The sequence below is a fragment of the Phasianus colchicus genome, chromosome 5 (genome assembly GCF_987193195.1).
Source record: "Phasianus colchicus chromosome 5, bPhaCol1.hap1.1, whole genome shotgun sequence".
Taxonomy (NCBI): Eukaryota; Metazoa; Chordata; class Aves; order Galliformes; family Phasianidae; genus Phasianus; species Phasianus colchicus.
In genome coordinates, this window is record NC_143440.1 from 1,356,945 (window position 1) to 1,371,191 (window position 14,247).

A 14,247-nucleotide genomic window follows, 5' to 3' on the forward strand; every position below is an offset into this window, starting at 1 on the left:
TCAACAGCCAAACCAGGCCCCAAATACTTCTGTCTCAGCTGTACAGAAATAGATCTGAAGGCAGTGCAGCTGGACACACATGGAAAGCAGTGGAGGACATGGTTTCAGTGAGTGACATTTGAAGACAACTGAGCATGGGCTTTTCCTCAAAATATCTGAGTACAGAAGATTGCTTAGATTTGCCCAGAGAGGCTGTGGATGCCCCATCCATCCCTGGAGGTGCCATGTTAGACCAGGCTGCCCAGGGCTCCATCTAGGATTAAATGTGGAGGTTGGTGGCCCTGCATGTGGCAGGGGAGTTGGAGATTCATGATCCTTGAGGTCCCTTCCAACCCTGCCATTCTGTGATGCTGTGATTCTAAATCAGGGCTTTAGCACATCTCTCTTCCTCCCGAATCACTTACAAATTACAAACCCAAACATTAGTTTCCAGCAGTCTTACTAAATCATCATTTGTTTGAGAAGTAGACATCTCTACCATAAATAAAAAGCACTGAAAATTCTGCTGAGGTTATCAGAAGGATAACCCCCCTTTTGATCATTTCTGAATCCAAAAACGATTCAGAACAGTTTGCCTATTTAAGGATTAAATCAATCCATATTCTTAAAATGAAAATCAGAATTTTGGAAGAAAAGATTAAAACATCTAAAAGTTACTTCTAAAATCTTGAACTAAAAGTGCTCATTATAAAAACAAAAGACAAAGAAAATGAGAGCTAATTTGTCAGCCTATATTATCTGTTGAACCTATTTCTGCTTAAAAATATCTCAGCTCCCACATCATATAGCTTTGAAAAGCTTTGGGACTGACAATTTTGTGGCATGAGTGTGTCAACTCCTGAGAACTGTTACATTCTCCCAGGCTAAAAAAGACAAGTCTTTCGTAAGGTATATATAAAAACAAACAAACAAAAAAACAAAGAATGTAGCAGTGCATTAGTTAAAATATATTAAAAATGTATATACAACATTACTTGGGGTCAAATAAAATACGTTTGCTATGCAGCATGAAAATACAGAAGGGAGACAAGTGCTAAAGTTATTAAGCATGGTGTGGTTGGGGCATCCATATGTGTCTAGAGGGTGATGCAGTAGGAAAAAGCAAAAAAAAAAAAAAAAACAAAGAAGAAAAAGAGAGAAAATGAACCTTTGGAAGTTTTATTTTCCAAATTAATTCCTTCTTTTTAAGACAAGGCAACAAACTGTTTATCTAAAGTGCTCAGACAAAACGACAATGCAACTACAATATTTTTCCCTACAGAGCAAGCTGATGACGGTTTTATTGCAAACAAGAAGTAATTTATTTTGTTAATAAATCTTTTATCTGCGTAATGAAATGATGTACAACCTGCATCTGCTAGCAATCTAGGTCCTTCTGTGTTCACTGCCACATTACTTTGCTTGCCTTGTGTTGGCAGATGCACTAAGAAAAATCAGATTCTAACAGTTTGACCTCTCTCACTTCTTATGTTCTCTAGGGGATAATAAAATCCGAGATACAATCCCACAGCAGTTAATGAAGCTTAACCTCACACCCTCTTAATTACCAATGCATTACACCAACTATAGGCATCATACTCCTCTCTAAGCTATTTTACATTGCTAAAGAAGTACTACTGTGCTATTATTTAGCAACATAATCCAAGCTGTATGTGAAATCCCACTTATATAAAATCCTTTGATCCTTATGGGTTTTGATAACTGTATAATTAATAGTACTTAAGAATTTTAAACATTATCTATTTCTGTAGCAATAAACATGTTCTCATGGTTTTATGCAGCTATCTCACAGTGTAATATTGTCACAGGGCTGGCTAAAGAAATATGGGAAATAAAAAACTGCGATTCGCTGTTGATCTCCAATTGCACTGATATTTAAAGAGTTTAAACTCACATGAATTTGAGGCTTTTTCATTATGTTAATTTTTAGTATTTAAAGGACACCAGATGGTAAGTAAGGAAGGGTAAATATTTTCTTTTCAATAACGTATTATATAAATGTCAGTTTAAAGGGCCCTACTCCCAAAAGGGAGGAGGATTCTATTTTGATTGTAAACACTTGTGAAGACAAGGTCTATTGTTAAAGAACACAAATGACTGGATACAGAATTTTTTTTCTTTCAGAGGCCCTTGTACCACAATTTATTTCCATCTCCAGGTAAGGTCGTTAATTGCATGGAAATTTTTCTTTGACATTCAAAAGTACCAGCCTTGAAAAATGAGAATTGTGTGAAGAGAAAAAGGGAGGTAGAATTCCACTGTTTTATGGAATAAAAAAAAAACCTCTAAGAGTTTTGTTTTGTTTTAAACCGAGTGAATATATTCTTTGCTCCACATACACAGAAGTTCACCCTATAGCCATGCTGTACTGTAGTAACTCTTTGCTATTACTTCCTCCCACTATGGCTCCATTTCACAACACTGAAAACCAGGAATGCATGAGAATATTAGATAATGTTTTCTTACTTATTTCATCATTTTCTGAATCAGTTCATGATCCCTTTTTTAAACAAAAATGCAACAAAAAGTGGAATGACGGACCAAGAAAACCAGTGTGAAGACACTAAATAAAATGAAAGTACCATTATCCAAACGTCTGCAAACTCTGCTGCAGTGTATCATGCCCTGGCCTGAACAGACTTCATACCAAACAACAGCAAACATTATTCAGAAACAACTTCAGGGATAGTGAACTATTGCTCACAGCACTGCTGAGAATATTGGTTCTACAGATTTACCAAAAAGACTTGTAGAATAGTTATTTCTCAAGGCTGAAGCCTGAAAATTTGCTTATTTTAAAACTATGTTTGCACCTGTGATACATTTAATAGGCCAAGAAAGATCTCTGTTTAAAAATAAGCTTATCATTTCAGTAGTGAGGTGAAAGAAAATATCCTAATAAGCAGCCAAGGATTGGCAGACAGGAAACATGAAATTTAAACCTGGTTCTGGAAAACCTTTTTATTGAATTGGTCCAAACATCTGACAAAAGATGAAGCTTTACACTCCTGAGAGTTCTCGGTGTGGGTACACTGTAACAGGATTTCATTCCTTCCAAACAGAAGTGATTTATTTTCCAACATACCCTTTCACACCCATGTAAAATGTGTCAAGTTCAAAGTAGTTTTGTAACACTGAAAACTGGAGTACAATTAATATAATTAAAATATTTGAGCTTAAGCTTGTGTGTGTGTGTGTGTGTGTGTGTGTGTGTGTGTGTGTGTACTTGCTTCTTTTTTTAAAAGAAACCTAAAAATAATAAGAATATATTTTGCTAAGTTCTTTCTGCACTCATCTTTTCAGTGGGAAAAGAATAGATGTGCATCTTCTATTCTTCAGGTCAAGTCAGTTTAACCAGGCTGTTGGAGACTGAATTTTTGCAGGCTTTTTCAAACAGCATGCATAAGCAAACTGTTGTATTTGAAGTATACTTTCACTTTTTCTTTTTTTGTTTTAGAAAATGTTTGGGACGGTTTTTTTTTTTTTGTTTGTTTTGTTTCACTTTGTTTCTTTTTCTGCCACGTCTTTTGATCTTGCTTGCTTTCTTTTTGCTTTCTTTTTTTAATAAACCATTATACTCCTCTACATGCACCTCACAGCTTCCTTATCAAGTGATGCTGCATTTTTCTCTTTTCACTGTGGTTCCCTTATTGTACTTAAAAGTACAATGACACCAGACATACAAGGTAAAGACTGAGTTGGAGACAGAGCTCAAGGGGAGATGTAGGACTTGAAAGGAGGTGGGATTCTGGGGAATGCATTTCATTTTAAGAATGCTATCCTGCCTAATCTAGATAGGAAAAGCATCCTCTTTCTAAGTAATACTCTCCTGGGCTATTCCAAAGTAAGGTTTTTTGGACCATTAGTCCTGGAGGAAGTGTTATTTAGCCTCTGTTCTTGCATGTGAGCCTCCAAAAAGACAACCTTGAAAGTACAGAAGTACATCTATGGGGATGTTCAAAAGAATACACAGTCCCCTTGTTTGCTTTTGCTTTCAAAAACGTAAGATTTCCTGTGCAATAAACACAGCCATATATTAAATCTTGCATTCCATTCTCAAACATATACACTATATAAAACTTCAAAACAATTGGATTAATTTTAGAGTTTTGAATTTTAACAATAAAAGCTATAAGCACTAAACACATTGAAACTAAAGAAACATTCAAGAAGAAAAGCATCTTTTTTACCAGTCTCTGTTTTTAATCTCGAGTAAATAGTTTTTCATAATTTGCAGTCTAAACTTAATCAGATTTGGTACTGAAAATGGAACACCAAGACATAAGAAGGCTGAAGGAAACATTATTATTGAATTAATTTTGCATTTACCAATGCAATCAGTTTTGTTTTATGATCGATCAAAGAAGCATACCACACTATTTCTTATATGATAGTCTATTTGATTCCCACTACTTATGCTCTTATAGTAAAAAGTTATCTTTTGTTGAAGAATATAAATTGAACAGAAATGCTCTTAGATGTTTAAAATACTTTCTAAAAACAGCATGTATATAGTTCTGTAGGTTTTACCAGAGGTGTATAATTTTTCAGCATTACATCTTAATGCCAATTTCCTGAAGGAGCTTTGACTACAAAAGGCATGAATATGTTTTCAAAGGATGATGGATAAATTGGTGGGTGGTAATATAATATATCTTAGGCAGCTGATCAGGGCTTTTTATCCACTGCTTGTCTTTTAGTTATACACACTTTCAAGATAATTATGGTCTATAAGAATGTCTTTTCCCCTTCCTACTACCAGCAATATTTGTCTTGGTTATAGGTTCAAGAAACTTCCAATCACATCATAAAATTAGAATAGGGCAATTATGGCTTCTCAGCAGAGAACTATAAATAGAGTGACCACACAATAAAGACATAAGGCACATAAAGAATTGTCTTTATGTAAAATAGCAGGAATACTGTAGAATATACTGAATCCATACTTCAATTTTATAAAATAAAAAACAATCACAAATAGGTTGACATATATTGAAATCAGTGTTGCCTTTCCACCATATAGTCCATTCAGACACTGAAAATAAATTAACTGCTAACCTCATTAAATAAAATGCAATCTTATTCTCAGCGGTCAGATACGTTGTCACAAAAGCCTGACTTCATTTTTCTGCCAGGAGAGGACTTGAAGCACCTGAAGGTCCTCTCTTTTAAAGGTCAAGTAAAGCAGTTTGCTTCTATGATTTGGATACCTAACTGTGGCCAATACCAGTCTCAGACCAACTTTGCCAGGTGATGTTTTTTAAAGTAATACATCCTCGCTTTTCAAGAAGTACCTCAGCTTGCCAACTGTGAAAGCACATAATTTTCTAGTTTGATGCCTAGCATATTACAGAGTTACTTCACTGAAACAATTTCAAGACAGCAACACAAATCAGACAAATCAACTCTATTGCACGTTGTCTGTTAAGTAAATGAAGTATTGAACAGTTGAGGTAAAAGTAGAAAAGCATAGGCAAGAAAACTGCTGGATGTGTAAAAACACAAATGGAGGAGGAAAACAAGACAAAATTGTTTTCTTCAATTTTCCTGCAGTAACATTGTCCACCTTTTCAGAATTAGTAACACCACCACAGAGGAATGTAGTTACCACTACCTAGTGGCTATCCCAAAAAGTAAGAAGGAAAGCATTCCAAAATCAGACAGTGGAGCTCAGTGAACCACATCCGACTGACTGACCAGAACTTCAAACTGGCACAAAGATGGAAGTATATAACGGTGCCTGTTAGCAAGCAACAGCAGAATGAACAGGAATTATGAAAATTATGAAAAGCTATAAACAATTTATTCAAAGGTGAATAAAGGATGATGAAATCCACAGTAGCTGGTTCATTTTAAGACATTTGAATACAATACTCTAAAAATATTCAATTTGATAATTTAATTTTAATGGGAAAAAAACAAATGCGATGACCATTGAATGGTCAATCAGTCAGTGATTTAATTAACACTTCTTTAAGCACAAACATTAGTAAAAATATGATATTTATTATGCAACTCATAATTCACAGTAAAATTTTAATCTATTTGTTTAACTTATAAAATGAAAGAGTACATGATAAAAATTTAATCTCAAAACCAAACTTTTTTAGGCTGAAGATGGTTGAATAAAAAAGTTCAGATTTTTCTAACTACAGGCATATTGTTTCATTAGGGATACACATTTCCATGAATACTGGAGATAATATTGAACAGATGAGGCACAATCTACAATCACCAGGTAGTGAAAATGAAAAGCAATCATCTTGACCAGAAATAGTCTCTGAATACTCCTAAAGAAAGCCAGGCTACACTTGATGCAGAAGTAATCAGCAAATTATATATTACTTGTGTTATCAGAAAAAAAGAAGCATTAGAAAGATATAAAATATTTAATGAAATTTTCTAAGATTACCCCCATACTTCTGTATTTTTTATAGTGTCAATGAGGACTGTTTCCCTATAATGGAAAGTATCAGTGTTTGATTGGAAGCTCATTGAATTCTGAAAGGAACCTTTCTATACAACCTGATTCAAAGACGACCATATTTCCTGGTATAAAAAAGCCAGTCAGAATAAAAAGTCTGAATAAAGGAGGTTTTTCTTTAAGATGTTAAATGCTATTCTTCTTTTTTATAGGAAGCTGCAAAAAATATCTGTGCAAAATTAAATGCTGCTTCTCTCCCTCCCCAGTATATTAGAAGTTGCTCCACTACTTTGTGTTCTTAGATTGTTGGAAGCAGTTGGGTTTATTCAAGCTATTCAATTTAGCCAGCTCGTCTGCCTGAGTTTCCTCCAAAATCAAAATGAAGGATAAGTAGGCTTCCAGACTGATCCTCAGGAGGATCTTATTGCATTTTTTTTGCAGAAGCAGGCTAGCAAGTTAAATTTAATTCCCAAATCTGGCTAGTGTAAATACTTCTGTACTCCAAACATATTTTTGTGGATCACCAACATTAATTCATTTGTTACTATATAAACTTGATAATTTATTTAAATTCATCAAGAAATTAGAACTTTACTAGCTAAAAGCTACCAGTCTTTACCTTTAAGATGTTGGCTGGAGGGTCCTGAGCAGAAGCAACAAACAAGTCATGTCCACAGACAACTCCCTCTGCGAGAAAATATTTCAACAGCAGACTGGAGTAAACACCGTATTTATCTTCCTCTGTGGAAACAAGAATGTTTGTAAATAAAAAATTCCAAACAACCAAAACAAACAAACAGCAAAATAATAACACCCACCTGTATTTTCATTATAAAAAGTCTATGTAATGTAGATTTGAGATAATAAGTACAGTATGAATAGAAAGTTTTAAAAGTAACACTTGATAATGGTGTATTCCTAATCTTCCAGGAGAAATAGTTCTTACTCACATGGCTGATTGTACGAAATGGATGACATAAAGCAACAGTGCTATTTTCACAACAAGTTCTCCCATTGTTTCAACCAAGCAGTCTGAAATCATGGTTCAGTTGGAATGGCTTTTGTTCATCTCTTAAAATCATGGTAGCATTTACATCCTTAATGCTTAAAGCATTGATAAACCTGCTTAGAATATCTATTAATTTTTTATACATGCTAAAGCTTCTTATTTCACAAAATGAAATACTGAAATAACAGAAAAAAACCCAGCAAATCTCTAATGCGAGTCTTCAAAAGAAAATTTTCAACTAACTGTTCACAGGCAATGTCATTTTTAAAAGCTATCCACAGCAGAACCATGAACACATTCAAAAGACATATGAGCTTATTGTTTAAGAGGTGAGACAATAGTTGTTAACACATGTTGTGAATACTACCCTAATGAAATCAACATACAAAATCCCACTGACTTGAGGAAGGCAAACATTTCCTTCTGCACCTCTTTGTTGCAAGTTAACTATCAGAAATTATCAGTACTGGAATGTCTTAATGAGCTTTCTACAATTAAAATTTTATCATCACTCAAAACTGTGGGAAAAATGAATGAGTAAATAACTTCTGAAATTTGAACTGCCTCTTGATTTTCTCTATTCTTAGGAAATATAAACAATGGTAATATTAACAGCCTGCACAAAATATTCCTGAGTGTATTATAGCCTAATTCCCAGTAAAATTAAAATCATGCCAATTAGATAGATAGATTTTCTTTATGCAGAACCAACAGTACTCTTATTCCATTCTTTGCGTGACATGGAAACAACTTCCTCCCTATTACAAATCATATATGAAGATATTAAAAGAAAAACAATTAGAATCAAAACCAAAGGCTGAAAATGAGAAAAATGTTACTCAGATTCAACTTGTTAAAAATAAACAAACAAGTAAATGACATTTAATATGTACCAGAACGGTATGATCTAGAATTTAGCAGTCAAAAAACAAAAACAAAAAGAAAAACAAATGAAGTGGGATGGGGGGAAAGGAAGAAAGATGCATATTTGAAAAGGAGAAAGAACACAGAAGCATAAAAGCAATAGGAAAACTTAAGAAGCAAGTCACTGAAAAATAGTGTTTCACTGCTGCACTCCTGATACTGTGCACAAGCACTGACACTTTCTATAGTTAGATTAACAAGTGAAAGAAATTTATAACTGAAGTTTTCAGATTCACTGGGGAAGAAATTCTCCCAGAAACATTTCACATCCTCTATGGCACAAATAAACAATTTATTTCCTGCTTTCTCATTTCACTCTTAAATTTAGTAAATGGGATTCTTCTTTCTTTTTCTTAAATGATAAAAGATATAAGCCAGTAATCTGGCAGATTTCTTTCTTTCACTTCTTTCTTCTTCCTAATAATCCCTTCAGCTTCAAGATTACCAATGCTGTTGTGAAGGAGAAATATTTATGATAAAACTTCCCTTTCTTAAAATTCACAAAAAAGGAAATTTGATTGAAAAAGAAATGAATTAAATGCAACTCTAAACCAATATCTTCAGATGGAGAAAAATGCATCACAACACAGTAGCTAAAAAAAGAAGCTACAAAAAACCAAATATTTATGTAGACCAAAGGGAACAGAACAATTGCTATGCTATTGCTACTACTACAAGCAATAGATCCAGCTTATTGTAGGCTGAGGGTTTCAAGAATTCAGATTGTATGAATATATCTTTGAGACTGTTAACCTCCTCACAGGCCAGATTCGCCTTCTAGACTACTTCCACTAACACACTGACATTAAAGTAACATCTTCATATTTATCTTACTAAAAATAAAGTAGTGAAAAATATGGACATATCAGTTCTGTGATAAGTATAGTACTCACAAATTACTGCTATTGCTCCCTATTAAAGTTTCACCAGGACTGATTTCCAAACGCATTACAGAATTACAAACTGCAATTTCCTTGAAAGTTTTGCGCCCTTAATTAAATATTTTATACAGTTTAACCTAGCTTGCATAAAAACTCATTAATAGTGTTACTGCAGAACTGTTTTCCCAGTAACTCAGCTCCACGCATTGTGCTGTGACCAGATGATGTAGATCCATTTATGAGACTAGATGGAGACAAAAGACTTGCTTCAGCTACAGACCGAAGCAAAGAGCTGCAAGAAGCAAAAAGCAGAGCTGATGCTGACTGAAGATTTTAAGAAGCATTAGTCTTATCTTTCAAATTTATTTAAATTGCAGATCTTAAATTTCTTCAAGTGGAAAAAAAAACCAAACAAACATATCTAAAGTAATTCTCTTTTGTAACTAGAGTCCAGGAACAGAAATGCTTTCCATCCCGGTAGACAGTGGCTTTCTTCACAGTTATTCCTGCTTTAATTGCTCACTGTAGTATAATTGATGTTATTTTCAGTATATTGTCTTCCATTGTCTTCCATTCCTCCATCTATGAAGCTCTCAGATTTATATGGGGCTCTGACTCTCAAGCCAAGTTGCAGTATGCTATCTATTTCAAGAAGGAAAAAGTCTGAGCTACCTGGAAGAAGTCACCAAGCCCCCCATAATCACATCACTGCAGCAGATGTCAGTGGAGGCAACACTGTTAGACCTCCCTCCCTTGGAACAAAAGATGAAAAGAAAGATGAATGGGCATTCTGGAAGAATCTTCAGCTGTAACATCTACCACATCTTTGATAGATCAAAAATCTTGATTTGTTATTTTGTTTACAGCTTAAAGTTCACTGTCATCATTTGGAGCATAGAAACACTGAATAGTATTGAATACAAACAAGATTCAACTCATATTTAATGGAGAATAAGCCAATATCGCATTTAGTTCAAGCATGTTAAGTTTGGATGTGAGTGTGCAACTATACAAAGAGTCTTTCTGGTTCACTGTTTTTAAAATTAATTATTCGTTAGACAGCAAAAACATACTTAGTGCTGAACCAAACATAAGACAGAAAGTCCGTAAACTTGGGTATATCTAAGAAATCACATTGCTGATGATGTAACTCGACTAACAGGGAATAACACTGGAATAGTTAAAAATAATTTTTTCTTCAAATTTTATTTGAAATGATGAAGTTGAACTATAAGAACAAAGTGACAGGAAACAGGATATAAACCTTTTCACTGACTTATCCTTATAATTTATTCTGTTAAGTGATAGATTTATTTGTAGTGTAGCAGGACTAAATAAGGTTTTACACTGACACACCCTTCCAAATCATGTTTTGCAAATCAATGAGGAATTTTCAATTTATCAAATGAAAAACATTTCCATTTGGTGTGAGAGAACAACACTTTAGCATTAGCTTTTCCTTTATCTTCTTACTGTGATTTTCATAACAGTAAACTTAAGAGGAAAAGCAGGAAAATAAACTACTGGGGAGTGATCTAAATATAAAACACCTTATGGTCTGCTACAGTACTCAAAGGATTAAATGTGTCTCAGAAAGCCTTTACAAACAGTGTATCTTGAATTGTTAAAGTCAATGCATCTGTAAGAATCCCTCAGTTCTTCAATTTGTCACATAGAGGATGGCTTTTTATTGATTCATTTCTAGGTCACTAAACTTTTGTGGTATTCAAAAGATCTAAAGTGCACCCATATGGGGCTTTTCTGATAGCATCCATTGTGCCCTGGCTTCAATAGTTATGTTACTATTCAAAACCATAGGGGTACAGCTTTCTTTTTATAAATAAACAAACAAATCAGTTAGCACAGGTATTTCAGAAGCTCACTGATTATTTTGCTGATAATTTTGGTGAAATATTTACAAGTGTTTTTCTTTGCTGATAACTTTTGGGCTTCCTATTTGATGGCTAGGATACATTCTCAACAGTTACATTTATTCTTCCAAAACTACACCAAAAGGACCATCTCCATTCTATACATGTAGGAACCAACACTTAAGTGTGTCTCAGTCAGCCAAGAAACTTAAGAAAAGCCCAAATCTTTATTCTTAGCCTCCCTACTAAAGAGCTGTCCCACCAGCAGCCTTCATTGTGAAGTTCACTTGCTAGCTAATAAGGCGCATAGACAAATGAGACTCGTGCAGCTGCAGTCTCTTTTCTGGGCCCAGTCACCACAAGTCACACAACAGTCCATAGCCTTCTCTGATTCTTTTTGAACAAAGAGTATTCTGCAGCTAAGTAGCAGGTGAGTAACTAGTGAAGCGTGAAACTATACGAGGGAAAGAGATTATTTACCTACAAGTTATGCATATTGTCTACAGGACAAAACCTCTTCTGATCTCACAGATAAAAACACAAAATAGTTTATTGTGACCATTATGTAGTGGCCTTTTTCCACAACAACTTGCTTTCATGGCCAAAACAGACGTCAAGAAAAAGCAGTACACAGTACCAGCACTGTGAATTCCAGCATATAACCACGTTGAAAATAAAGGAGAAAGACCAATTCCTATTTATGGATCTTCTCACCCCTACACTGTGCAGATTACTGCACACTTAAGAGACATTCTCAACATCTTTGTGCACGGACTGCCTTGTACTACTCAGAGGGATCAGTGGGTTGTGGAATTAGATACAAAACTTTAAAGCATGGAGTTTAGTGAGAGCACAGAAAACAAAGAGAAGGTATGAGAGAGGAAATGCAATTAAAATCTCACGTAATGATGTCTATAATATGAGGCATTACTAACAAAAAAGTCTCCAGCCCTAAGCGATCCCCCTGCATCAGAAGTATTCCTGTTCCAAGGATGGGATTGAGGAAAAGCACCAAAACTTGGAAAGTAACAAAGAGCCAGGAACAAAATGGACCGTAAGACAACACAGACGTATAAATTCCATTTACAACTGCTAAATGTCTGTATATTGAATGGCATGAAGGTCTTTGAAAAACTCCAGAGATCATTTGTACCTTAATTACTTAAGATGATGAGAGCTACAAGAGGAAAAAAAATAAAACTGCAGCATTGTAACGTACAGATAGCTTTTTTAATCTGCTGCACAGAGGCAGACAGGTTACCCTGGAGCTGCCAGAAGCCTGTCATAGCCTATCAGTATTGATCATTTTTTCCCCAGATAGCTGTATGGTACGGTACTGTGACCCAAGGTGAGTCTTTGTGAAGTGATGAAACATTTCTCCAAATTGCTGCAGGTTATAAGATGCGATTATTTTAATCACCAGAAATTCCATTTAAAAGATACTTTACTAATGTCCGCATTTACAAAGCTTGAGGGGATATGCTCTGTGTCACTTGCATTTAATTAGCACATGTCCAAAGTGAGTTGTCAAACATCCAAGTCATGATATTTGGCATTTGGCCATACTTCAGAAAGGTAAAATCTGATAACTTGTATTTTGTCTAATTATATTTAGCAAATCACAGAGGTTTTGTACCTCTCTGGAGATTATCTTTTTCAATTTAAAAAAGATGATAAGTTCAGTTACACTGATAAGTGAGGAGGGCCCTTAACAGTAAGGCTGAATAGCACGTCTAACAAAAATAAGAGTAGCTAATTAAAGTAGCTGAAACTGCTTCAAGGCCTAGACTGAACAGGTACAGACCTGCTTTTAACTAAACAACATTAACTTTTTATAAATGACCTCAGCTACCAACAAAAACCCTCCCACTGCTAATCTTTAAAACATTTAGCCATCAGTGACCTTGTCAAGGCTACAGCATCTTTAAGGTATGTAGGAAGGAGGTCTTACAGAGTATCCATGGCAGATCCACAGTCCTTCACTATACAGTTTGTTTGTTATACAAACAAGGCTTATGTTTATAAAAAGAAAATAACTTTGTTCAGAAAAGTCCTCCTAAGGGTAACATACAACAGGTCTGTGTACCTCAGGCAGTGGGAGGAAAGCAGTGTGCTTAATGAGCAGTGGTACTATTTGTTTTGGTATGAAGGGGGAGAATTCTGGAAAGCAAATCTGGAACACTTAAAGGCAAGACAGCAAACAAGAGGTTGCACAGTCACATGGAACAACTTGATAGTGTTCAAATTTCATTTCACTCAGGAGTTGGGATGGCTGTTTTACCACTTTTTATAAATCCATGTACGGTAACATCTCTTGAAATTAAAGTATTAGTTAAAAAAAAACAAACAAAAAAACCCAACTCACTATATCACTATATAAAACAAATAAACAGGAAGTTTCTTGTTCCTCCACAATCTTGAGTAAGACAACCATGTACTCTCTAATTTTCTTATAAATAAAAGACTGTCAAAAGAACACACTGTAGAATTAAGTCCAACTGGAAATCATGATGCTCGTTATTATGATTTAAATTTAAGAAAATTGAGCACTTAATTCAAACAATATTTTAGTCTTATCAAGTAACCTGTGCCATTACTACGTCTCTAGAATACAACAGATAAAATAAATATTTTAATATCCTGAATCTACTATTATTTGGTTAAATTAACCAAGATAATGTGTCAAATAATGAAGATGAGCATTTAATTTGCAAAGGAAGCTAAGCTAAAAGTAATGCAATTTATTCTGCCTTAGAGAATGTTGAAGGGAAGGAGAAGAATTTAACCTTTTAATAACACTCGGAGTACAATGCATAAGGATCTTCCTAGGAGGTTTATCACTGACAGCTTCAATCCTGTATAATATTAAGCTTGCCTAGACTAATCTCATGACAGATTTTTTTTGTATACTGACAGGATATTCTAACAATGCAGTTACAATTCTACCTGCACCATCTTTAAAAATTAGTCTAAAAGTTTTTAGACTAATGAGTCATGAATAAATATAGTTCTCCCTTCAAGGCTTTTGGTATATAATTATATGTTTCAAAATAATATATGGAAAGTTTTATTTGGGAAAAAAAAATAGTTTCAAAGTTGAAAGAGAAATTCTCCTTCATGTTTCTTTAAGTTTACTAG

General features: G+C 34.5%; 1 protein-coding gene across 2 annotated transcripts in view; it reads right to left on the reverse strand.

Annotated features, from left to right (window-relative positions):
• Positions 1 to 14,247, reverse strand: part of ELP4 (elongator acetyltransferase complex subunit 4) — a 131,250-nt gene that overhangs the window by 109,183 nt on the left and 7,820 nt on the right. For both annotated transcript variants that reach the window (XM_031607402.2, XM_090140129.1), the window contains exon 3: positions 7,044 to 7,165. In XM_031607402.2, coding sequence (XP_031463262.1) covers positions 7,044 to 7,165 — 122 coding nt within the window. The remainder of the gene's footprint in view (positions 1 to 7,043; positions 7,166 to 14,247) is intronic.